At 40.8% G+C, this 27503-nt stretch overlaps 1 protein-coding gene and 1 pseudogene across 5 annotated transcripts in view; both read left to right on the top strand.

Moving 5' to 3' along the window:
• ATP11A (ATPase phospholipid transporting 11A) overlaps positions 1–27503 on the top strand; it is a 140599-nt gene that overhangs the window by 90837 nt on the left and 22259 nt on the right. For all 5 annotated transcript variants that reach the window (XM_039878800.1, XM_039878801.1, XM_039878802.1 and 2 more), the window contains exons 9-22: positions 2081–2145; positions 2458–2539; positions 3765–3915; positions 5243–5440; positions 8083–8256; positions 9489–9652; positions 11416–11487; positions 13669–13742; positions 18001–18104; positions 20498–20679; positions 23034–23285; positions 24873–25047; positions 26793–26895; positions 27155–27300. In XM_039878800.1, coding sequence (XP_039734734.1) covers positions 2081–2145; positions 2458–2539; positions 3765–3915; positions 5243–5440; positions 8083–8256; positions 9489–9652; positions 11416–11487; positions 13669–13742; positions 18001–18104; positions 20498–20679; positions 23034–23285; positions 24873–25047; positions 26793–26895; positions 27155–27300 — 1942 coding nt within the window. The remainder of the gene's footprint in view (positions 1–2080; positions 2146–2457; positions 2540–3764; positions 3916–5242; positions 5441–8082; positions 8257–9488; positions 9653–11415; positions 11488–13668; positions 13743–18000; positions 18105–20497; positions 20680–23033; positions 23286–24872; positions 25048–26792; positions 26896–27154; positions 27301–27503) is intronic.
• LOC120615642 (uncharacterized) lies at positions 4419–4537 on the top strand (annotated as a pseudogene).

Here is a 27503-nt window from a genome sequence, read left to right as displayed (position 1 = left end):
AAACAGACAACAAAACAAAACAAAATACCACAGTTTCCCAGAAGTAGAAATAAACTTAATGAGAAATTGTTGCAAAATAGTTACTGAAATATAAGTCCCTAGGGCTTGTCTCCTTGTAAGGCTCCTGAAATGATTTATTTTCAGGAAATAATTTGTGGACTTCTGAATATGATTTTGTTATCATTATCCATCAGCTATAGGTGCTTTTCAGAATTTGTGGAGGTATTGCCATGGTCTTTCCTAAATACATATTAGTCTGCAAGTAATTCCTAGTTACTTTGGAGAAATAACCTGTATTTCTGTGTCTTGTGAGAATTAGTGTTTGAATGAGTAAATAGATTTAGATTTATTCATATTGCTGATGGGATGAATCCGAAAAAGTAAACATTGAAGGCTTTCCACGCTTTATATTTAGACAAAGTTTAATGTTGAGCAGCTTGGGAAGATAATTATTAATATAGTTTGTATTTTGATAGAAATTCTAGTGTTGCTTTTTGAATATTTATACTGTTCAGCTGTTTAATATTTGGGTATTTAAAGATGTTTATAAATTCATAGTGTGGACCGTTATGAATTATATGTCCAAGTTCTTAATCCATTCAGGGTGATATTTCTTTGTCTTCCTGTCCAAACTAGAAGCAATGTACTTTTTTAAGTAAATTATTTTTAGACTTCCCAGAGCCACTTTTTTTTTAAAGGGGCCATTTGTTTTCGTAAACACATTCGACATGAATTATGGTAGGAGTGCTGCTCACAGAGGCTGACAGTACTTATAACACAACCAGACAGCAATTGTGCGGCCCCGGGAGCTCTGTCATTCATGGCTGTCAGGCTGAGGGATGAGTGTCGAGACCGTTGGACAGCCCCGGGCAGACACGTCAGGTCAGGTGTGTCCCAGGCAACTCCCTGCCCTGAGCAGCACCCCTCTTTCTCATCTTTAGCTGGGCACAGTCCTAAGCTGTATCAGCTAAATGTACTGAACAAAGCTTAAGTTTGTAGCATTCAGTAGGTTCTCAACATCCCATTGTAAAAGGAAATTAAATACACTGACAAGGAAAAAGCAAACTTTAGTAAATACTTTCAACTCTTTCCTTTTCCCTTCCAAAGAAAATCATTAGAATGCCAAAAATAGCAAAATTTGTAAAGTTGAATTCTGCTTCTTATTTTTCTTTTACTCTTGGGAAATGAGAATAAATTATTACTCCATAAACAAAGAGAACTACTAGAACATGAACCCCTTAAAGGCAGAGATTTTGTCTTTTGCTCTCTATTGAGTGTTGAATGCTTAGGGCAATGCTTGTTCTTACATGAATGATTTAAAAACTTTTTGTCTGTTTCCTGTTCCCCCCAAAACTAGCAATGCATGGATTGTTCCAGAAGTATGGGCCACCTACATTCAGAGGGTCTTTGTGGACTTGACAGCCAGTGTTTATAAATGTACACAGAGTGTCCCAGCCTTCATTTTTAAAGTATGACTATAGTACGTGAGATGCACTGAGACTCCCTGAGGATGTGATAGAAACAGCCAAATCCACATGAGTCACAGACACCAACCCTTTCAATTTTCCAGAACATTTGGGGTTCTGCCAGTCCAGCAGTCCTCAAACTTGAGGCCTGTTAGGAGTGGGTTTCTGGTTCAGTCTGTCAAGGTGACACTTCGGATAAGTTTCCAGGTGCTGCTGATGGCACTGGTGCAGGGACCCCACTTGTCAGCCCACCGCCCTCATGAGCGACCGCTAATGGAATATTGTTGAAACCTTCAGATCTGGCTCAGCATGTCTGGGGTGGGGCCGGAGGCCTGTGTTCCTAACAGGTGCTGTACCGAGCAGCAGATGCTCGCAAAGCTGGAATTCTGCAGATTTCTTGCAGCAGGGCAGGCTCTTATCCTCCCACAGGCAAAGGCTACACACTTTTACATGGACCCAGGCTAAATTTTCTAATCTAAATATAAGCAAATCTATATTTAGACAATTTCCTCATAAAATGAATCCTCTTAGGCAAATGAATTGATTTCCACCTCGTAGCAGGTCTCCCTCTGATTTCTCTATTGCCTTGTTTCTGGTCATTCTTATCTTTGCAGGCCATTAGGATCGGAAAACTTGCTTCTTAGAGGAGCCACGCTAAAGAACACCGAGAAAATATTTGGTAAGTGTTTTAATTAGTGAATTATTAATAACAGCCTCTAAAATTAAAGGTACATTAAGTAGTTAAAATCCATAGTGGTACCATGAAAGCCTCTTTTGTGCTTTGAGGTACTGTGGGCTTCATGGCAGTGATAATTCTGCCTCACTAAGAAAACCAATATTGATGTATAACCACAATCCATAAAGTAATGGCATCTGAGAATATTGCTTGCATATTAAATGCCTATAATTTTGACTCAGAGACATAAAGTTAATCCATGAAAGAATTCATACAGTAATTAATTGTTCTGACAGTTAATTTTTTGCTTTATAGGTGTTGCTATTTACACGGGCATGGAAACCAAGATGGCATTAAATTATCAATCAAAATCCCAGAAACGATCTGCTGTAGAAAAGTAAGGTTCAGTACCTCATTGTTTGAAGTATGCAAAAACCTGTGACTTAAAACTATCACAAACCACTGTAGATACGAAAACATTTTCCTCTTGGCCTTATTAATAGTTCCTTCATGGTATGTAGATAGATAGTAGAGCTGATTATTTAGATCAACTGTCTTACTTTGTGGCCACATTCCTCCAGCCCACTTTTGTAGGCTCCCTCTTATGGACACCCCAGTGTCCTAGTTAGAAGTCATTTGCAGATGCCAAACAACTCCTCCCACCATTTTATGAAAAAGTCATAATAGGGTCACATTTAGCTTTGGGGTGTTGAATACCACGTTTTACTGAGGAAAGCATTAGCAGAGAGAACAGTCTTCCTTTTATTAAATAGTAAAATCCTTATAATAGTAAGTCAAGGAGAGAGTTTAATTTGTAAGAAAATGTGGCCCAGAATTTTCTCATCTTTGCCTCTTGTTTAAGTGTATCCTTGACTTGAAATAAGCCACTGAGCAGTTATGAGTTATTTAATAAAGAGCTCTATGATACTTGGAAATTTGGGGAGTAGACTGTTAGGGTATGTTCTGCCCACTCTTTATAAGTCGATCTTGAAATGTGATCCTGGGTCCCTGCCCATCTATGGCTGCATCAAATGTGGAGATGGAGATTTGGCTCTTCATAAGCAGGAATGCTTTGTTTCCAGATTTCTACACTGACAAATAGGTTTCATAAATAGATATTGGAAAGTCACACCTTCTTCATAAGATCTCCTAAGACATTGATTAGCTAAGGATTTAGCGCTATTCTTACACAGAGGGCATTTTCCCTAGTGTTCACTTCCTTCTCTCCTTCCTAAATTTGAAACTCGTAGGTTGAAACTTCTAGCTTAATGCTAGAAGAAATTGATTTCTGGATGTTCCTTAAATGATAGACTTCTAGCCAGTGTAGAAACTCTTGTCAGTAATGCGGTTATATAGAATTCTCTCTCCTGTTTACAGAACTTTTCCTTTACTTAGCTCTTTCCTTTGTGGCCTCTAGAATCACACACCAGTGACCACGGAGTGGACGTGGATAGAGCTAAGCTTGCACTTTTATCTATACTGTGTCAATTAATTGGGAGAGAATTCTTTAAAAGTTGTTGCTGGGCTATTTCTAGTCTGCTTCTTCATCTTGCCACATGATGCACAGCTCTAGATTCTTTGAGGAGCAAAAATTAAGTAACCATCATTGTCTTGTGTTTTAGGTCAATGAATGTATTCCTTATTGTGTACCTCTGCATTCTAATCAGTAAAGCACTGATAAATACTGTCCTGAAATATGTATGGCAGAGTGAACCATTCCGAGATGAGCCATGGTATAATCAGAAAACCGAATCAGAAAGACAGAGGAACCTGGTATGGAAAGTGATTTCCTTTCTAGCGATTGAATGCCCTGTAGGCCGTCATTGTGAAAATGTGGTATGAGAACATGATGAAGTTGTGATTGGTTAAATCTTTGTAGTAGATGCATTCATTAATATTGGAGGTAGTAATTGCCTCTAGCTATAGACACCGGTTGCTCTTGCCTGTTTTGGAGTATTTGAATATACAAGTCTGGAAAGATATTTGTTCCCATAGTAAATTCATAAGGGTACACCTTAAATGCTTTTGGTGTTTCCGGAACCCAGCACAGTGTCCCACATTTAGAGCATGCTCAGTGCTCATTAATGATGTGAGATAAATGGTAAGTATATGGAACAAAGGAATCTCAATTATATGGAAATTAGGGTAAGAATTGCTTTCAGTTTTCCTTAGGGGGATTTCCATTCAGTTGCCCATGTTTATCAAAAGTATTTTTCCCCAACCGGCGTGTTAACATAGTTTGATTGAAACTCCTCTACTTAAAACAGTACAGTTTTGTCTATGGCCATGTCACCCTGAACAAGCCCAGTCCGGTCTGATCTTGGAAGCTAAGTAGGCCCAGGCCTGGTTAGTACTTGGATGGGAGACCACCTAGGAAGATCAGGTGCTGTAGGCATAAAAAACAAACAAACAAAACAAAACAAAACAGAAGAAACAGTACAGTTTTCTGGCTGGGTCCAGAGTCCAGACGTGAGCCATGTGCAAATCCAGACCAGTGTCTACTCGGTACAGAGTGGGGCTGTTTGCAAATCCAGACCAGTATCTACTTAGTGCAGACCTGAGCTGAATGCAAATCTAGACTAGGGTCCACTGAGTCCAGAATGGGGTTCGTGCAAATCCAGATGACAGTCACACTTCTTTCCTGTGTTCAGTTGGGCCTCCCATAAAACTAAATGGCTAGGAGATAAGGACAAAACTATACTGAAAAATCATTTGTACCAGAATGATATTTTTTGGCATCTTTAGGTTATTACCAAATCAGGTTGTTATTTGTCATTTGTCAGTCTCAAAATATAAAGTTTCCTACTGGCTCTCAGTCAAGAAGGCCTCCTGTCCCTGAGAGTGTGACTGTCCAACAGGCGACTCACTCTTTACCCCACCACAGCACGGGTGTGCAGGTCTGCTCCTGGCCTGAGGCCTGTCATGGCACTAAAATCAGGTGACAGGCAAGTAACCTGATGGCTGCCGCCATCCCCAAATAAACCTCATCTTTGGATCTGAAATAATTGTATTTCGAAATTGCACTTGTGTAATTTATGCCTAAGTTTTCAATGGTGGTGATGTTTGTGCGCGGGTGCGGGCAATCACAGTGTCCTCTCAGTTTCTCAGGGCGTTCACAGACTTCCTGGCCTTCATGGTTTTGTTTAACTACATCATTCCCGTGTCCATGTACGTCACGGTGGAGATGCAGAAGTTCCTTGGCTCGTATTTCATTACCTGGGATGAAGAAATGTTTGACGAGGAAATGGGGGAAGGGCCTCTGGTTAACACCTCGGACTTAAACGAAGAGTTAGGACAGGTCAGTGTCTCCTGAATTGTCTTTCATAATCTGTTGACGATCGAGTTCCTCCATTTTATGTTCCTAGGTATCTAGGTTCTAAATGATTCGTATCATGCAGGCAAATCATCAGGATGGAGAAATAACAACTTTTTCATTTTAATTCATGCAGAGAGATGTAACCTTTACCTGGTGAACAAGAACAACAAAGTCTTTTTTTTTTTTTAGCTTTGTTTGTATGATGGTAGCGCTTTTGTATTTACAAGTTATACAAAGTTAATTACATTAACTGTGGTTGATATAAGCTCATCCGTGGCTGAAGTGGTACTCGTTCTGGGTTTTAATGCTGTGAGTTGGGGCGAAAAGGTAAAAGTGAGCTAACGTTAATTGAGCACGTATTTCATAGGAATTGCACTCGACTTTGGAGCTTGATTTACTTCTCAGTTCTCACAGTGAGCTAGTTATCCTCCTTTTAAAGATGAGCAAAGTGAGACCTCAGGGAATTCCATAGTCTTAGTCTACTCTATTGCAGAGTTTACAATATCTATATTGAAATCCTGCTCCACAGCTGCATGGCTTGGGCCAGGTGGCCGGAGCTCTCTGCATCTCAAGCTCAGTCTGTAAAATGGGCATAATAATAGGTGCCTGTTTTGCCAGAGTGTAGTGGAGATTGAATGAGATAATGGGGTTGAGGCGCCCACCACAGTGTCTAATGGAACTGCCACATGTGGGTGTTGTTTGCCATCCAGGATCACCTGGATGAGGGGCAAAGCCTGGGCTCACCCTGGTCTATCTGACCCCATACTCAACCTCTCCCTTGGAAAAGAGAGCTAGGGAGAGGCCTGTCCCCTGACCTTGCCTCGATCCTCTGGCCTTTAGTGGGACCCTTCTTGCCACCCCAATCTAAACTTTTCCCAGCTTTTATGTTGCAGGAAAGGGCATTTAGTAAACACCAATTGATTATTTTTTTTTAACGGGAAGAAATTTTGAGATGTATTTTTGCAGACAGAGATATTTCAGACTAGTAGCTGAAATCTGCTCCCCTGTGGCCCCAAAACAGCAATCTGTAAATAGATGGTTAGACTCTGGTAGATACATACTGCTTTCATCCCCTAGGGTTGAGAATATTTGTTACTAAAAGATAATATTTTGCTTGTTGACGGATTTGACTTTCAATGCATTCCTCTAGGACATCCCACATGCCTCGTGGTGGAGTACTGTCTCAGTCAGCAATGCGTAAATCATAATTTGGTTGTTCAGTACCAGAATAGTTTTACCTCTGTGAATTTTATATTCTTTGCAATAATACATGGTATATTTTGTGTATTCCTGAGAAATTCATGAAGGAAATAATTTTTTTCTATAACAACAAAAAAATGAGAACAGTATTCAGTGCATCAAATTCTTCTGATTCAGACTGAGTCTAGTCTGAATGACTATAACACAAGAGCTCCAGAGGTTTGTGGAAAGGCTTGTTTTAAAGTAGGAGACATTATGAAATATTCATTATTATGGTAGAGACTCACTTTGAAAAAAGTCAGGTCTTGTTCACTTCAGACAACATAACTGGCTGTGGCAGGAAGTAATCACAAATTCGGACTTTATTCATGTTACTGATTTGCCAGGTCATAGGGAGAGGCTCAGCAGAGCGTCAGGTAAGCGTTTAGATGGCAAGTTGTTTAACAAAAAAATTCATAGGGCACTACTTTGTACTTGTAATTTGCTTGTTAGAACCAAGCACTCATGGAAAAGGCATCTTCTGCTGTGGGATTTATGACAAAAGAGAACATTTTGCTGGAGATCTAAGTGAAAAGACACGCTAAAAAAAAACACATAGCTGGTTTTATTATGGGTTTTCTGCTTCCCACACTTTAGTACTTTATTATCATTTTAATCTCTACCTCCTTCCTGTGTCCTGGAGATGTGTGTTGGGGGCACTGAGCCTGGGCTCAACACTTCCCCAACACCCTCGCCCCTCGGTCCTGCGGCGTCTCTGACAGCTGAAAGCGCATGCCTCCCCTCGCCATGTTACACGGGTTCTGGAATTTCCCACCTTCCATCGGTTATCCATAAGGAATACGTAACCTGAGTTTATTTAAATTTAGGGATTAAAACTAGCATAGTTTTAACAATTTTATAGTCTGAAATTTGTTCTGTTCTTTTATTTCTTTGAATTGTATCTTCTAAACCTTAAATGATGTTGTGATTTTTGACCTCCCAGACCTTATAGAAAAGTTTATCCTATATATATTCTTGATTTTTTTGTTACATAAGATTCAGATCAATCACTTATCTTTCCAACAAATGGAAGGCTGGCTCTGCCCAGTGTTTCCACCCCCAGGAAGGTGACTGCGAGGCTATATTCTCTGAGCTTCACATCCAGAGAAAAGTAAAACCACCTTTCTTCTGGTGAGACAAAGGCCTCCCCTCCATCTCCTGAGCCAGGCTCTGTCGGGGAGGATGGATGGTCCACCATGCTCATAGTTTAGCCTGGTGAAAGGAGTTTGTTTGGCATAAAACCTGTCGAAGTCCCTTTCATATGGAAAACAGTGATAGGAAACACGCCGCCCGGGGTCTGAGGCAGCAAACTGCTTCCTCTCCCTCTCTGAGAAGGCCGAGCAAATTCCTGGCCAGCACCACCCAGCCAAGCCTTGTGTCTGCAGGTGGAGTACGTCTTCACGGACAAGACTGGCACCCTCACGGAGAACAACATGGAGTTCAAGGAGTGCTGCATCGAGGGCCACGTCTACGTGCCCCACGTCGTCTGCAACGGGCAGGTCCTCCCCAGCGCTTCTGGCATCGACATGATCGACTCTTCCCCAGGCGTCAGCGGGAGGGTAGGCGGTGGCTCTCCCAGCAGATGTTTTCCTTTCGGGGGCCAACACTGCCCCACTGTCCGAGGGTCCCAGTTCACAAGATAGCCTAGTGCCACCTCTTGTTCTGGGATCCAGAAAAGACATGAAATCTTCTAGCGACTTGAGTGAGAAGAATGGTGAGATGCCACCATTTCCTGCCGGTGAATCTGGCTGGTCACATTGTGTTAGGAACAACTTTAAAAATGTGGACAAGCAAGGCAAACAGTGGGCTGTGAGCAAAGTGTCCTGCATACCGTATATGCATGTGCTCACACACATACACACTCACACACACACGTGTAAGCCTGCATGCACATGTGTGCACACAGGCATGCACATTCACAGATACATGCCCCACATATTCACATGATACGCCCCATGCACACACATCCTCAGGTGTGTGCACACAGATTAACATGCACACATGTAGATGTGCACACACACACACACACACATACACACCAAGTGCTGTGGCTCCAGATCTCAGCATCCCAAGAGTGGGCTGTGACCCTCATCAGTGGTCATCCAGGAGACCATTCTGGAAAACTTGGTGACTGCAGAGTCTTGTGTGGGGTCACCTAGGGTACCAAGGATAGCCTGCCTTAGTGGGCTGTGTCATGACAGCTTTTTATAACCAAGTGCCCTGTGCCATCTGTTATGTGTACTTCAGGTGATTTTGATACAGAAACTGCCATTTCACCTCCGCCTCAGAGGGGAGGAGCATGAGGTGTTCCACAGGCATCGTACCCTCCCGCCACCTGCTAGAACTCCCTCCCTCTGGCACATGTGATATAAGTCCAGCCTTTCTTGGCCCCCCTCAGCCATGGTGTCATCCCAGGACCCCTGGGAAAGCTTTCCGGAATCCTGAGGGGATCCAGCCTCCCAGAGGCCCGGCAACACTGTCTCAGCTGGTCTGAGGTTTGCCCCACCACCCTCTTGTGACCTTGAACTCATTGCCTCACCTCACTAAACATTCATTTCCTTTTGGTTTTCATAGCCCAATTGGTCTTAATCGTAATTACTGTAGAGGTGCTCAAGAATGAATAAAAGCCACAGTTACACTCTACCTCCTGACCACCAGAGGCAAATCTAATACTTCCTAACCCTTAAAAGTTGCATGTCCTGCTTTATTGTTTACTGTCATCTGTTTATTTTCCTTCTGCTTTAAGTTGACATGCCATGGATGTGTGGGTTTTTGTACTACATTTTTATAGGAGCGAGAAGAACTGTTTTTCCGGGCCATCTGTCTGTGCCACACCATCCAGGTGAAAGATGACGATGATGTGGATGGGCCCAGAAAGTCACCAGACTCAGGGAAATCCTGTGTGTACATATCGTCCTCACCTGATGAGGTGGCCTTAGTCGAGGGTGTCCAGAGGTACGTCTCTTGACTGCACGCGGGTCTGGGATCAGAGGAGAGGGGTGTGCCGATCTGGTTTCCCAGTCTTTTTCAACCCAACCATGGACACCTACTGGAAGAATCCTGGATCAGCCCCTTGTGCCTGAGATGTTTGCTAAGGGGTTGCTGAGCAGGTTCTGCCTGTGTGCTCAGTGTTTCCTCGACTCCCACGTTGGGAGGGGCGTCCGTCCTGAACACAACCTGCTGTCAGTGTTAGATGCAGCTTCTTCTCAGCTGCCAGAGTCGTTATCACTCTGTCTTATGTGAGTAGTTTTTCTCCTCACCTCTACGATAAGTTAGAAGCCACTCCAGATAATCACAGCCTTTTAAAAATGCATACAATCTTAGATACCCTTAGGACAGGTCCTCTTCATCCATCCTAAAGAATTGATGCCCAGAGATGTCAAGCCACTTTCTCAAGGTCACACACATGGAGTGGGATTAAGCTGGGGTGCTGGAGTTTTCTTACTGTTAGCTTCTCTTTTTTTGTATCCTATTATATTAAATCTATATGCTTCTTGCCCCTTCCTTCAAGATCTTTTTATTGGAAGTTCTTGCTGCCTCATGATATAGGACATTTTAAGCAAACTTGGAAAAATACTTTAAATATTCCAGATATGTGGCATAATTTCAAGTCAGGGAATTTTTTTTCTAATTCTCAGACCTTACGATTCTAATTTAATACTAAAGGCACTAACCTCCACTCTTTGCTGCCATTGATAAGTAGGCATTGAACACCTCTCATCTAATTAGAACAGTTTTTATTGTTGATTAAACTAACATGTGATTCCCATGTAATTTGAATAGTGACATCAAGTATGTAAATTGTATCACTACAGACCTTTATTAAATGTATAAATTCACACATACATAGGGGCAATTTCTCAAAGCTAGATTTCTCTCTTCTTGGAAAACAGGTGTTCAGAAACTAAACCACATTCACATTCAATCATAGCTATCAGAAGTTAGGACAGGCTGTTCCTGAGTGTCATTCTAGACTCACTTTTCAAGAAACCTTTCCTTCAGCTGCCCTACCAGCTCCTGTCTGGGTCAGGCAGACACCTTGTCCCTGTGGCTCCATGGTGCCTTCGTACTATTATGGCTACATGCTATATTAAAATGTTATGTTTCCACCTCCCGTTATCCTTAAGCTCCTTAAGTCCAGGAGCCATGTCCTTTTCCTCCTCGCACCCCCAGCACGTGCCTGCACAGCACCTTACGTGCGTGCTAATGGAGAAGGGTGTTATAGATTAAGTGTTCTGCAGACGTTTTGTTGACTGGCTGCCTGCTCTGGGCCGTAGTGACCTCATCAGTAAAATGAGAGTCGGACTGGAGATAGATAGTCTCTCATGAGCCTTCTGATTTAGACATGTAACCTCTACTATATAATCCCACTGATCAGTAAATTAAAATGGGTCAGTACAGACAGGGACCAATCCACAGACCCGCTGTTGTCTCCCTGAAACCCGTTAATACCGACCAATAAGAATACACTTCATCGCTGTGGTTCTCAGGAGGTTGGGCTAAAGTCAGGAAATCTGCTGATTCTTGGAGAATTTTTTGAGATGGTAAATAAATTCAGTATTATAATTTACTAAATTTATAATTCAGTTTGTTACACCTGTTTTTTCCAAATTGTTTCTTTTTTTGAAAAGAAAACTTTACCAAAATGTAAAACAAATATTCTGTGAAAGAGGAATATCGGAATTCGAAATTAACCACTAGATTTGCCTTCTTTGCAGACTTGGTTTTACGTACCTAAGGCTAAAGGACAATTATATGGAGATATTAAATAGGGACAATGACATTGAAAGGTAAGATACTACCGTATGTTCAATTGAGATGGTAAAAATAAAAAATTATTTTTATAAAGTTTTTTCATGGAGGGAAAATGAAATTCTGTGTACTCCTCCCATAACTCATTCCCTTTTCTTCTCAGTAATAATCCCAAGAATTTCACCAAAACATCTGGAAAATTTAAGAGTTGGACATTTAGAGAAGCTGGTTAGATGATGTTGCATCATCAAATAAGTTTTTGGTTAAGCCACCTAAAATCAAGTTTTACTCCAAGAGTTCTCAAAGTTTCTAGTATATTCTAACACTCCCTTGGTGATTCCCTCACTCTTCATGAAGGGGAGGAAGGAAGCACCTTCTCCATGGACTCCTGAATTCACAGCGCCAGCTCCCAGGTCATGGAGCCCAGTGTCCTGTGGAAAACAGTATGAGGAAATATGCTTGGGATAACCAGCTGGACATTGGATGGTTTCACTTTTCAAATCTCAGTACCCATACGCTTTCAATTTGTAGGGACTGTCTGTCCAAAATTATTGGTCCCAGGGATAAATGGTATACCTTGTGTTTTGACTCAGAAGATTGGGTGGTCCATCTCTCCTTGATAAATAACATAAATATTCAATGAGCAATAATGGATACAGGTAAACACAGGTGGTAAAGAACAAGACTTAGTGGTGATGGCTTCAAGAAAACTACATTTTAAAATTTCCTTCTTAGGAAAAATAAACCCCAGTTAGTAGGAGTGGTGAAGCCCTCGAATCTGGACCCGGCTGCTCGGTCCTAGATTAGCGTAGCGTTTCTACTCCCTGCGGGTCTGGGGGCTTCCTGGGAGCCATGAGGGCACCCCTGGGAGGTAGAACGACATATTGCTATTGGCTTTTGGTTTCCAACTGAAAAGGCAGGTGGGATCACTACTAAAATTATAACACAGTGCTGCTGAGGAATTCACAGGGAACCTCTTACCAGTGCGGGGGAGGAAGAAACTTCCCTCTGCCCTCAAGGTTATTTCGGCTGGTCTAATAATCAAATAGAAATGAGGCATATTAACGAGAGAAAAGTGACCAAATTTAATTACATATGTATGTATGAGAATTCTATGTACATGAGAGAGTAAGAGACCCCACATGCATAAGAGGTTCAGAGGACAGAGAGAGAAAACGAGATATATGTGACATTCTGATCTAAGGATGGGGTAAGAACCCTGAGGCTTCAGAGGGGTGGAAGGTCATTGCAGGATGATAAGAGGAGCAGTTGTTCAATAATTACATGTTTGTCCTGCCATATAGCTAGGTCATAAAAAGTTATCTCTGGTGATAACTCTTATTATAGTCAAGGCCCCTAATTTAAATTCTTTAAGGGAGACATAAAAGTTTCTCAGGAGCCCACAGGATCCCAGTTGTCTTCAGTTCAAAGTAATCCAAATGCCAAAGTGGCACATCTTGGGGAGGCATATTCTGAATCCCTTCACCAGGCTGTGAGTGGAGACAGAGTTACCCCTGAGCTGCCAGCTAGGGTCTCTAGACCCTAAGGTGTTTTCAGAGATACTGTCATGAGTGGCTAAACTATTTTCAATATTTCAAATGCCAGACAGAAATCATGAATCTTTTGATAATAAGACTGCACATGCTGATTAAATATCAGTCTTCTTTGCCTTTTTAATGATTTTTATCAATATGAAGGACACTGGTTCATTCTCAGGGATCAAAAACTCTGCTACGACCTGTGGGTCTGTGCTCAACAGAATTTAGGAGAGTGAATCAGCACATAAGAAATATAGTTTGTTTGATGCACAAACTCCATGAGCACCAGAGGGATGGATGGGGAGTGGATGTCCTAGGCGAAGGTCTTAGCGGTGAGCCAATTGGACCTGGCCTCGGCATTCCTCTGTCTGTCCCCTGTGGGGCTTTCTTGCCAGCAGCGAGGAGCAGAATCACCAAATCACGTGAATCCAGACTTTTTCCTCATGGGTGTGGAAGCTATCCAGCCTCTAGATTTTTCCTTGAAAGGGCTGCTCGACCATGGTGCCCTTCAGGGTGAGATGGGGGTGGGATGTGGGTGGAGCTGATTTTTTTTAAGGACTGTGTATGGGTTGGGGAGAGGACTACCCCAGACATCCTGCTGTGGGAAGACTGATAAACACCCAGATTTCATGATGTACAGAACCAGATGGGTATTAAAACAGTTTTTAATCTCTTTTTCAGGTTCGAATTGCTGGAAATTTTGAGTTTTGACTCAGTAAGGAGGAGAATGAGTGTAATTGTAAGATCCACTACAGGTAGAAATTTCTTTTTCTTTTGATTACTTTAAGTATACATTGTGATTGTGTTTTAATTTGATGCTTACATTCTATAGGAGCTTTACAAATTTAACCATTTAGTCTCTTTTTAAAAAAACATAGATGAACCAACTACAGGTCACATAACTCTTCACGCCCATTACGAGCCACACAACTCCTCACACCCACTATAGGTGACATCACTCCTCAGCTCTTCACGCTCCTCTTTCTCCCCCAGGGACCTTAGGCTGGCGGGCTGAGTTACCTTTGGTCTTCCTCTTGACTGCAAGTCCTGCAAAGTCTGTCTCCACAGTGTCTCTTTATTTCCCTCTTTTCAGTCCTTATACACAGCACCTGCTTCCAAGGCCTCTCATCTGCAGTCTCCCCCTTTCTATTGTCCTGCTATCATGTTGGTCTTCTTAAGATCCTCGTGTGCTCACTGTCCCTGCTGGGGCCTTGTGGGCTCCTGTCCTATATCAGGCAGCCACTCCCCAGGATCTTTGCATTGAGTCCCTGAACAGCCTTCCCAGCTTTCAATCCCAGGCCACCCCCAAATGGGCACTGCATGGACTTTTCCATGTGGAGGTCCTCTACCTGGCGAGGACTTTTTCACCTGGAGTCCCTATAGCTGGTGTGGACTTTTCCACCTGTAAGGCCCTCTGCCTGTTTGGGTCTTTTCCACAAGGAGGTCCTCTTGCTTGTCTGTACTTTTCCAAAGACAGCTCAACAGCCAACTGGTTAGGAAGCCTTTCCTGCTTGCCTCAGTCATACGAGCTGCTGGTTCTTCTTCCGGCCTAGCGAGACTGAAAGTGTCCTGAATGCTGACCTTATAGTCACCACTACTACTGAGTGCTCAATAAATACTGCTAAATTCAGTTTACTAATGCAATTTGAAAATGGCATTTTATCAAGATGTGGGATCTTATTTTTTGTTTCTGGAAACTAGGCAATACCAGGCTGTGTTTATCGTTTTTGGAAAGTTGTCTGGTGAGCAATCAAATGCAGCCACTACCCTGAAACTAAACAGACGGCTTAAAATAGTGATCTGAGGGCATGTTGGGAAATTTTACATCAGCCAATATCTAACACTCATGTTGAGAGAATTAAGTAGAGCTATTCTGGCTTTTTTTCTGATGGAACCAGCAATACCTTGTTTTCTAAGACCATTGAAGGCGTTGTGAGGTTGCTGTAGGCCTATCTTTCAGCAGCACTCTGTGCATCATTTTCCAAGGGGTTGAGACCATGTGTCTCAGAACTGGTTTTCTTATCTGTAGACTTTCAACCCCTCTAAACCAAGTTATCAAAAACGGTAGACAAGAGCAGGCTCCACCGGCAAAACTTGCACTGAGTGTCATGGGACATAAAATAACTTATAATAAATGCTGCGCATACACATGGAAACATTTTGCCAATAGGGTCAGCAAGACACGGGAAGCATACACCCTATGATGTTTGAAGCAAATTCAGATATGCTAACGCTAGCCTAAGTGCAGAAGGTTACCCCACTGCACACTAATGAAGAACTCTCCTGAGAATTTAAGCCATTTGAAATTACAGAAGAAAGGCATTAAATTGTGGAATGCCTACCCACAGAGGTCAGAATTGTGGAAATTTAATGCCTTTTGTTTTATGATTTCTCTCCCCTTACGAAAGTGAAGTCTAGGAGCTAAATCATGCTTAGAGAAAGTTCCTGAGTCTGCAGTAACAATCACAGTCTAAGGAAGTGATGCGTCTGTTATCCACAGCTTTCTGCCCGGCCGTGCATTCTCTTGAACTGCCGTGGTCACAGATACTGGAATCTTCTTACACAACCTCCATTACCATCAAAAAGGGCATCGCAAAAGCTTGAAAGGGAGCTGGATCACATTAAGAATTTATGCCCAAGACATTCACATCACTAGAATATCCCATCCACGAGATGCCTACATTTTTTTTTCTGAAGACATCTTTGAGGAACTGCGGGCTTACAAGGGAAACTGCCATGCCATCTAAACCAGCCACTGCATCAATTAATTTTAAGAGAAGTTTGAATATTTAATTCAACAAGTTTTTCTCTAAGTTATAACACATCTCCAGAGATGACACTAATTGCACTGGTTTTATAACCCAACAGAGGGTTGATTGTGTTAGGGGAGAATGGAGACCATAAGCCACTGCAGCCAGTTAACAACTTGTGTTTCTTTCCAAGAGTTCTTCAGCGCTACAGTCATCAGAGCTGGGCCTTGAGCCCACAGAATGCTCAATAGATTTCAATAATATTACCTGTGGGCGCTGCTGTAGGTTAGGATCATGTCACCTGTGGGTGCTGCTGTAGGTTAGGATCACGTCACCTGTGTGCTGCTTTTAGTTACTATCACATCATTCATCTGGCCACCACTCTGGGTTAGTAACTTTTTGCTTGTTTACAAAACTAGAAAAGCAGGATCTAAGCTGGTACCAAATACTGCCGGCTCTAGTCCTTTGCATATTAAATGTTGCCTTATACTCTGGATATTTTTATGTCGAAGGATCTCCTCACCCAAGTCGTAAGGTTGAACTTGTTCCACGTCTAAAGTTGGTATAGAGGAACTGACAAGTTGAAACAGTGGGGAACTTAAGCCATTTACAAGCCATTACCATGAGTCATCCATGATTTTCTTAGGGAAAAAAAAGTGTTATTGTTCAAGAATGTATCATTACTTTGTCTGGACTATAGTTCTTCTAAACTGTATCTGATGACTTAGGAGCATTGGCTAGAAAAAATGTCTGGTAGTCGGAAATGGATTCTGACATCAGGCTGCTTGGTATATGACTAAGAACCCCAGGTCACACACCTGTGCGGTCACGTAGGCGTCTTCTGGGGATCATACTTCCTGCTCTGGTAGATTCCTGCTCAATGGGGCTGGGCTCTGCTCCCAGTTCTTTCTCAACCTTTCCTTAGCCACAGCTCAGCTTTGTATGCTGGCGATACAGACATCACTAGACTCCATTCTTTCTGGCCATAGGTTGACGTTACCCTTGGTTTAATTTCAGGACTTGTATGAGCATCACTTGTGTTGTGTTTTAAATGTTTTCACTCTGTGTATGTCAGAGGAGTTAGTTCTTTCTGGGATCAAGGAAATAAACCAAGGGGCCTCCGCATGCCATAGCTGAGTTCCTCAGCCCTTGTCTAGGTTCCCGGTGCAGACCAACCGGTATGGTCTCACTAGCCATTGTCTCAGGAGTGTACCCCTCCTGACCCGCTCCACCTGGGGAGTTGGCTGCAGTGGAACAATACCCTGCTTCTCTTGGTGCCTCTCGATTTGGTTTCCAAGATGTACTTCTGAGGGCCATCACTGTCTAGGGTTTTTAGGGATCAGCCCTGAGTCAGGGAGCTCAGCATTCGAGCTTTCTGTCTGGAGACAAATTAAGAATACATCGTGGGTCGCAGTAGCCATGCCCCTTCTCCCAGCCCTGCAGTCCCTATGACAGACTGCCACGGGATTTCCATGAGCCCGATATAAACAAACCCACCTGGCAAAGTGCCTCATGGCTTTGCAGGCCAGAAAAAAGATCTTTTGCTGAAAGAGGAGGAGCCTCCCTGTGCCAAGGGCTTGTTGTTTCAGAGCTGCTGCCTTCCGTCTCTTTAATTTCCTTTTTGTCATATACTAGAGAGTTTCCTCTACTTATCTAGAAGAGAAAATCTTTTTATCTTGAGAGAAGAGAAGTATGCATCTGCAGTACAAATATCTGCAAAGTAATGGAGACATTGCTTGAGGTGTGGGGCGAAAATTATAAAACAGACATTTGTTATAACTCTTACTGATGCAAAGGACGACCTGGATGTCATGTTCTTTGTCAAGATGTATCGCATTCTAACAGGGTTTGATGTTCACCTCCCAGTATTTCAGCAAATTTTTCCCCACTTGGGGTCAGCCACATGCTTAGTTTTTTTACCCCCCTTCCTGGTCCCGGGGTCATTTTATTCCTCACTCCTATCCTAACAAGAGAGAAGGTAGATGTGACAGGAAGAAGGACACCGGGAGCCAGTTTTTTTCCTGGTTTGTAGCTTTCATATGAGATTTCTAGGGTTGTAGGAATAAACCGAGGCTTTGGGGTAATCTGTAATTTAATATTTTCCTGACTTTACTTGTTAACTGATCTATCGAAATCTCCTTTACAACCGTCTCAGTGCTGGTATCCCTGTCTTCGTTTCTTAATAATAGCATAATTTGAAAAATAATTTATCTTCCCCATACTGTGATTAAATCGAATATCTTTTTTTTCCTTCATTTTATAGGAGAAATTTATCTGTTTTGCAAAGGAGCGGATTCTTCCATATTTCCTCGAGTAATAGAAGGCAAAGTTGATCAGATCCGATCCAGAGTGGAACGCAATGCTGTGGTGAGATGCCGGGCTGAGGGGACGAGCGTCACACTTACTGTCTCATCAGGAAGGAAAGACTCCTGACTGAGAACGCCGTGTTCTTTTCCCTGAGAGACACACTTAGAAGTCAGAACGGGCCATGTGTGCACAACACGGACTTGCACACAGAGGCATTCTTGGCCTGGGCACCACCCTCCAGCACGTTCACTCAGCAGACCTTCGGCATGTTTTTATTTTGAGGTGGAGCTAGGTTGGTTGGTTGATGTTTTGGAGATTCAAATTATAAGCACATTTGTGGTGATTGTAATAGAAAAAATAGATTTTTATGCTGAAGGATTTTTAGTGATTCGTTTCAAAAATCACTTAGCATTTATGCTTCTCGTTGTGACTCCCCCTGCTTGGTTTTCTCCTCGCATCTCGTTCTGAAGCAGGCATGTAGCTTAGTCTGTTCTATAACTTCAGCAACACTGTTCAGTTGGCCAGCAGATCTGAGCTTTTGACACTCTCATCCCATGGCTTCAGCTCCCGCTTTTCAAGGTCTGCCGTAGGTGTGGGACGGGCTGTGCATCTCTGACCCAGGACCACCCTCCCCTGTCCACATCAGACTCTAAGCCAGTGATGCGTGGCTCCTCATAGACACATTGCCCCCACTTTACTTGAGATATTACAGCATTAAACATTTCTCTTATCCAAGAGGCATCCTTTTTATCCTGAGACCACACATGCCTGAAGCAGCTACTACAATTTTAAACTTTGTTTAGTATTGCTGTCATGTGCAAATCTTTTGGCTTTAAATTCTTATTAAAATGGCTAGTAACACCTCCTGGTCAAACAAAGCAGCTGTCATTGAACCAGTGGGAATCAATATATAAGCTGCAGGTTTAAGATTATTAAACCTTTTATGTTTGGGATCATGAAAATATGTCACTAACTTCCGCTACCCATAGAGGTCAGAAGCCTGTTGATGTGGAAGATGAAGGACTTCTTTGAAGCACTTGAGTGTACACATACAGAATGAAGTCCATTTACAGATGTAGTCCATTTTAATAGAGGGTGTATGAGGTTACCCCCCATCCACAAGTCACTTCAAAATAGCATCTGAAATAAGGCCTCGTTCCACTGTGACCAGATGGCTGTGTGACACTGGCTGCACTGATAGCCACATGAGTCAAATAGCATAGGCTCTATACAGAGCATTTTCATCATGGAACCCTGGGATCTCTGCTCAGAACAGGAGAGAAGATGTTCTCTTGCCCCAAGTTCTCCTGTCCATCTCTCCCATTCTTTCAGAGGAAAGTCATATTCGAACAAAGGAAGTTCATGGGACTAACACTGGAATTCAGTGTGTTCTGTCTAAACAACTGCTGCTTGGACCTCAGAAAAGTCCAGACTTTGAAACTCAGTGTTTCTGTTTAGCATATCATCATCGCATTATGTCTGCTAACCTAGAAGCTTCTGCAGAAGTGGGTACAAGCTGAGTGGATTTCCAATCCATGTTACGTCTCTTAATCATGTGGTCCCTTTCCCTTATAAATATAACTATTTAAACTTTTCTTTCAACTCTTTTTAATAACTTTGCTTTCTGACATTAGAGGTTGCTTCAAGCATTCTGTCTACCTGCGTCTCATAAGGGAAAGGTGCTCATTTCTTTCCAATTATGCCATGAGCCTTCTCTCAGCTCCTGGAAAGCTGATAACGTTTTCTTCAAGGGGGCAGAAGACCATCTCCTTGCAGCCGTCCCGGCAGACAGTGAGGAAGGAGCGGGCACACTCCAGTCAACTAAAACCCCAAACTAACACATTGACAGAATGAAAATGCTCCATGTGTGGCCCCTTGAGGCTCTGAGAGTCCAGCTTACTTGTGCTTCACTGGCTGGTATTATGCTTCTGTGTGTGTGGTGACACAGAGATCACAGTAGAGAATTTGTTATTAGCATCACAGTAGAGAATCTGTTATTCTTAGGTTATTTCACTCTCCTGTGGACCAAATAGGTTTGTAAGACTTTGTAGTATGTTAAGCCCATACTACTAACCTAGCCCAATTTTCCTCCAGCAAGTGCTAAATAAGATTAAAGTATATCACAAACTCCCATGTAAAACATGTTACTTTAGAAATACCACTTGCAATTCACCATAAAATTGCAAATGACTATCCTAAAAAAAAGTTTAACTCTTCATTTGTCAAAAGAAAAGAACAGTCTTAACTTCCGATGGCCCTGATTTTATTATTGATTCCCCTTCTACTAGTTTGAAAATTTTATAATATATAATGATTATATTTAATGTTGGTTGGCTTATAAGTATTTGATTAGTCATTCTAATTAGAGAAAGGAGCTATTAAAAAAACCATTGAAAAATAATATTTTGGCACAGCAACACTTGAATTCACATGAAATGCATTGTATCCCACAGGAGGGGCTTCGGACTTTGTGCGTTGCCTACAAAAGGCTCATCCAAGAAGAATATGAAGGCATTTGTAAACTGCTGCAGGCTGCTAAGGTGGCCCTTCAAGATCGAGAAAAGAAGTTAGCAGAAGCCTATGAGCAGATAGAGAAAGACCTTATTCTGCTTGGCGCTACCGCTGTTGAGGATCGGTAAAGTGAACACTATGCCTTGTCTCCAGAAACAAAGCATGATGCAGTGTGGCAGCGTGGGCTGTGTGGGGCTGCTTCAGGAGGAAATGTGTCAGCCATACCAAACGAGGACGTGTTTACACAGAGGAGGAGACAAGCTGTCTGACTCCATGCCGTGAAGTAATATCACGGGGAGCTCATGGCTGCCCAAGAATGAGATGCCTGAAATTCACACTTTCCCAGAAGAAACCAGAAGTAGTCAGCATTTTTTTATCGCATTATGAATAGTTGAGATATAGGGTTATTTTTTTTTAAATATCCTTTAGCATAAAATCAGTAACTAATTCCTAAATTTGTTATTAGTTCTTTTCAAACACAAGGTATAACATTCTAGATCCTAACATACTCAATGTATTTGTCACTACTCACTGAAGAAATTTAAAATAATCAAATAGAATATTTCAAATATATATTTCAATATAAATAATAATATAATAATAATAGCTAATAAAATTACCGATTACAGATTTTCAAATGCCTCCGAAGAAAGAACTTCAAAACTTCATAATTCTATAAAGACTAAAAGTTTTTTAAGGCTAAGTGCATTAAGAAATGGTCATCTGTCCACTCTGTTGTCTTGAGAGCTGAGTGAAAAGAATGAATTACAGTTTACGTTGAAGGAATGGAAAAGAAAAAAATATCCCAATTTAAAGAATAAAACAGAAATTTTAGAAAATTGACTGAGAGTTTATTTCCCATAAAGTTTGAAAGTCTTTAAAATCTATATATTACTCCAAAATTTAAATTCTTAGCTGGAAACATACATTTTCCCAGTGTCTTTAACAAGCATTTACTGAGTTCTCAATCTCAAAAGCATGTTGGGCAATGTAAGAAGTTTCCATTTTTTTGGTGTGTTTTTTTTTTTTTTAGTTTCTTCCTTCAGTCAGTTCAGATATATTATATTATAACAGGTATAAACATAAGAAGCATGACATGCACCGGACTGGTTTAGAACATGAAACCATAGTCATAGAATGGGATTGTGTGTTAGGAAGGAGAGAGTTGTTTAGTAGGGTGTTGTTTGTCTGGGGAAGGGTCGGACCTGGTCCTTGAAGGAAGTGATGGGGAGGCTTTTGCAGATGCAAGGAACTGAGCAGGCCAAACCAATGTGCAGGGGGCCCCTCAAGAGGGTTGTGGGAGCAGATCAACTCGGTGGGGAGTTGAGACATTGGAATATTGAGAGTAGGTTACCTGGTGGAGAGGGGGAGTATGTGGGGATCAATGCCTTCGAAGTGATGATATTTGATTACTTTAGCATCTCTAGTCAGCATCTTCGCAGACCACTCTCAACCTCAGTTTCCTCTTTCAAAAAGAAAAAATGATGAAATTAGAGATGTATTTTTCTATCTCTAGAATACTGTTGTGTAATCTCCAGACTTCTACCTAGGAGGTTTATCCTAGAATCTAATCAAATTATCCCAGTTAGAAGATGAATCCATTCCTTTTATTCAGTGCTTGTCAGAGACACACTACATTATTCCACATGCCTATCAAACCCTAAGACTCTAAATACTTGAAAAAATGTCAGGCCTCCCAAATGAGGCAAGCATGGTTTTGATGCCAGACTTCCACGGATAGTGGGACAGCCTAACCCATGTCAAGAGAGCTGGTTATCCTGACATGATTTGTAACCTCTGCAAGGTTTGGGTTTTCCACACGTAAAGTGGGGTGATAATAAAGTCCACGCTCCTTAAGCTGGTTGTAAAAATGGAATGTCACACACAAAATTCTTCATGCAGGATCTAACACATGGTAAGCCTATGATGCATGTTAGCCAGTCATAGAATCACAACTAGCATTATTAGTGTTTTACATTATTTAGAGAAACGTGGGCTCCAATTTGATAAGTGGCAAAATTTGAACAGTTTATGCCAAAAGAAAAGATAATGACTGTTACTGACCACCTCCTTTGCAGATCTTATTTTTCCCTGAGTAAGACTTTTTTGTTGGTGTTGGTTATAGGGTACTTCTTATAATTGCCTAAAATACTCTCCAGTTAGTGAGTCCCAGCTAGATAGAAAACTGCAGTGCTGACATATGGCAATTATGCAAGACAACCATTTACTTCTTAATATTTTATCTATGTTTATCTATTTGGTATTAGGAAGGTTTTGGGTTTTTTTTGTAAAAACTTAATACATTTTAAAAGCAGATTCAGCCACTTTACCGTGAGATCATGAGCCAGGAGTATGGTTTTAATTTTGAGGGGCTCAGATATTTTACTAGATCACAAGTTTCTGAAATTGTTTACTTATTTATTTGTTTTGCCTTTGTCAGCCCTGATGTTCATCGTGTTTTGTTTCTGCTTTCCTTAGGCTCCAGGAAAAAGCTGCTGACACCATAGAAGCTCTGCAGAAGGCAGGGATCAAAGTCTGGGTTCTCACTGGGGACAAGATGGAGACAGCGGCAGCCACCTGCTATGCGTGCAAACTCTTCAGGAGAAACACACAGTTGCTCGAGCTGACCACCAAGAAAATTGAGGAACAGAGTTTACATGACGTCCTGTTTGAGCTCAGTAAAACTGTCCTACGCTATAGTGGCAGCTTAACCAGGGACAACCTCTCAGGGTAGGCAACACCCTCCTTCCGCACTGCAAAAGATGTTTTCAGAAGGATTGAAGTGACCTCCATTTACAAAGATGGAGCCTCAGTACCCTTGCTGGGAATGTGGTTCTGTCCTCCTGCATCAGTAACAGCATCAGCGTGGTTGGAGTGATCACAGGGAACATAATCAAAGCTGTTTCTTCTTAGGAATTATAACGTATCTTTTAGCACAAGAGTGTATGCATAAGAAAGGGGTGTGTGTGTGTGTGTGTGTGTGTGTGTGTGTGTGTGTGTGTGTTTCAAACTGCTGGCTAAAGGATGCAGGAAGACTTGATCAATTTACAAAATATTGTGAATGGTGTAATTCTCATCTCTTTCTAAGACCTCCTCGGGGCATCTGCCAGACCAGGGAGGGAAATATTAATGCATGGTTGTTTGTCTGTTAAGACAAGACAGTATATGCCCAAGAGTTGTGTTTTGTTTTGTTTTTTCCCAAAAATATTCAGCAATTTATTCTGATATATTTTATCAATGCTGTCCTGGCTGGTGTTAAATGCATAAGATGTGTGATCTAAGATTAGATTTTATTTGATTCTTTTTAGATTTTCACTAATGTAGGTAAAGCACAAGCAGCTCTCTAACCATCTACAAATTTTAAATTATTCGTAAGTAGTACAAATATATTCCCCTTCACCTGATCTGCAGAATTCCTTTTGGAGATTAGAGATATTTTTTTGTAACTTTGAAACCCAGCAAAGAGAATTATGACTGTTCTTCCCAACTCAGATCATTCAGGCAGAATATCAAGGAGATATTAGATGTCAAGATAAAGACCCAGGTTGACCAATATGACCAGGAAGTTTACGAATAAAGGCCGACCCCTTTAGACTCCAAGATAAATGCCCTCCTATTGTTGAGAAGTATTGGACCTGCATATGAATCACTTGCTTTGCCTAAGTGAAAGGAGAATGTTTAATTAAAACACAATTTTAAAATATAGTCAAAAGTGTTACATCTAGTACTCTAAAGACAGTATTGATAAAACAAGAAATACAGTGGTCTCCCTCATTTGGCTTTTTGCAATTTCAGTTACCCATGGTCAACCATGGTCAGAAAATAAAAATGGAAAATCCCAGAAATAAACAATTCATACGTTTTAAATGTGCACTGTTCTGAGTAGCGTGATGAGATTTCACACTGTTCTGCTCTGCCCCGCCTGGGACATGAATCATCCCTTTGTCCAGCAGATCCACGAGAGGAAGAGACCATATACATACAACTTTTGGTCTGTTACAGTATGTTACTCTAATTGCTCTATTTTATTATTAGTTATTGTTAATCTCTTATTGTGCCTAATGTATAACTTACACTTTGTCGTATGTATGTATAAGAAAAACATAGCATATGTAGGGTTTGGTACGGTCTGCGGGTTCAGACATCCACTGGGAGTCTTGGACATATCCCTGTTGATAAGGACAACTACTGTACTAGTTTTTTAATCCCTTGCTCATGGATTTGTAGCATCTATAGATATCTAAAAAAATTATATAGTTTTCTAAAGTCTATAAATGTAATTACTGAATAATCTCTGTGATTTATATAATCTGACAGACTTTCAACAGATATGCAAGACTACGGTTTAATTATTGATGGAGCTGCGCTGTCTTTAATAATGAAACCCAGAGAAGATGGAAGTTCCAGCAACTACAGAGAACTCTTCCTTGAAATTTGCCGGAACTGCAGTGCCGTGCTCTGCTGCCGGATGGCGCCTCTGCAGAAAGCCCAGGTCCACGCTCCTGTCCCTTGTAATTAGCTAGTGCTCGAGGGATATTTAAATATTGAAAACCATTAATTAATTAACATAACCACCGATTTTTTTTTTTTAATCTAGCAAGGTGCCACCTTTTTAAAATAAAAGCAAAATAATAGAAATTTAAAACTTGGATCTTATTTTGCTTGTGATTAGTTAAGAGTTGACTGAATCAAATGGATGACCCTTTTGGTGCAAAGACCAGAAGAGAGATTGCCATCTGACTTCTCTTGTAAAAATAAAACCGTATGACAAAAGTATAATCATTTATAGGAATCTATACTAAAGATGAAAGAGGTAGCAAGTAGCATTATTGAGCACCTACTGTCTACCAGTTACAGATATAGATACGAACCCATTTAACCTTCAGAATAACCCTGTTAGATGATGGACATTATGCTAATTTTACAAATGAAGTAACTAAGATGTAAAAAGTTGGGACAACTTGTTTAACAGGATACATTTGGAAAATGAGTCAGAATTTGGCTTCTAGTGTGTCAGATCCCAAATTCATATTGTACCCACTGTACCACGTTCTTTTGGAAACAGAAGTATTTTTTAAAACATTTTTTAAAGCGTTCTGGAGTACATATGTAAACATTGGTATCTTTCTGATATCAGTAAACCTACATTTCCAACTTTGTTAAACCACATTCTAGATACACTAGACCAATTTCTCATGAATTGTTCATGAAAGAAATCCATAACTTCTCAGACTAACCCAGTGGTTAAGGTAAAATACTGAACACCATGTGCAAAGAGGTCATTGTTAGCATCATTGCACGTATGCTACACTAATCTGTTAAGTGACATTGCCACTAAAAATATAGGTTCTCATCTGGGTAATTCTTAGGAAAGACAAGCTGAGACTCAAAACTTTATATACATTCTATCCAAGATAAAAATGATTTGATTCCCTGCCCTTCCTCTTTGTGTTTGATTCTATACAAACCTTATATAATTATGCCCAGAATGGCAATTTAAGGATTTTATGTTTGATCTTCATGTTCTTCATGGTACTTAAATTTTTAAGTTTTTAACTGAGTTTAGCAAACTTTTATACAAATTAATTTGTGTTTCAGTCTCTCATTTTGAATAGAGAAGGCAAGCCACACATTTTTTCTCACCTTTTCAGCCTTATATTTTGAACCATTATACTTAGACACATAAGTGGGGAAAAAAATATTATAAAGAAATAGACTAAATATTTGGAAATTATTAATTACACTGAATTGTCAGATTTGATTTTGCACACATGACAAATTTAAAAATTAAAATAGCACTAAGAACAGCTTATTTTAAAAAGTAGATGCTTGATACCAAATAGTTTGGGAAAGCAATATCTTCTCATAGAATACAACGTTCAGGTTTTTTCCTATATATTTAAATATATTTCCCCTATATGATTAAATATGTCAGTATAGCAGTAACTGAAAACTACTTTGTATATTTCATGTGTCAATCTTCAGTTTGCTTAACAGCCTTTTTCCACTTATCTCATTGTAATCATACCTTACCTACTCTTGCTTTATTTTATTTTGTTTTCAGTACGAAAAAGATGTTATCTATCCTATGTAAAGAATGAATGTAGTAAATTCACTCTAAGCAAGTAATTTATTTTTCTTAACTTTACTCTTTTTTTTTTATTTCTGCCTTGTTAATGTATAACCTGAGCAAAAATAAAACAGAGGAGATAAATTCTCCATTTATTACTTTTCCAGATTGTTAAATTAATCAAACTTTCAAAAGAGCACCCAATTACGTTAGCAATTGGTGATGGTGCAAATGACGTCAGCATGATTCTGGAAGCCCATGTGGGCATAGGTAAGCCTCTTCTTTTTTGGTTGCCTGAATGTTTTTTTAACCAAGATTTATTACTTTAGCTAGAGAAGAAGGTGATACAGCCATAGGCAAGATCATAAAATTTAGGTGGCACATTTAGGACACCATCTGTGATTTAGTATATTCATGACTGAGAGATCTCACAGTAATGGTTTGATCTAACCTTATTTTGCTTCTTCCTGTTTTCACTTGAGTGGTGTCGGCAAAGGGTGTACTCAGCACATTTATTCCCATCTTATAGGTGTCATTGGAAAGGAAGGTCGTCAGGCTGCAAGGAACAGTGACTATGCAATACCGAAATTTAAGCATTTAAAGAAGATGCTACTTGTTCATGGGCATTTTTATTACATTAGGATATCCGAGCTTGTGCAATACTTCTTTTATAAGGTAGGAACATTTCCTTGCTCCTCTCACTGTTTCAGTGGCATATAATGTACATGATAAGTGACACATTTGACAGATGCCTCAATGCTAGAAAAGGTAACTTATGTAAAAATAGAAGTAACTATCAGCAAGGAAGGGGTTAATCCTAGCACTTCACTCATATTCACACAATTTAATGTGGAACCAATAAGAAGATATCAGTTGTA

The sequence above is a fragment of the Pteropus medius genome, unplaced genomic scaffold, assembly GCF_902729225.1.
Source record: "Pteropus medius unplaced genomic scaffold, Ma_sr-lr_union100, whole genome shotgun sequence".
Taxonomy (NCBI): Eukaryota; Metazoa; Chordata; class Mammalia; order Chiroptera; family Pteropodidae; genus Pteropus; species Pteropus medius.
Note: the sequence above shows the minus strand (reverse complement) of the source record. Positions and strands in the feature narration are given on the sequence as shown.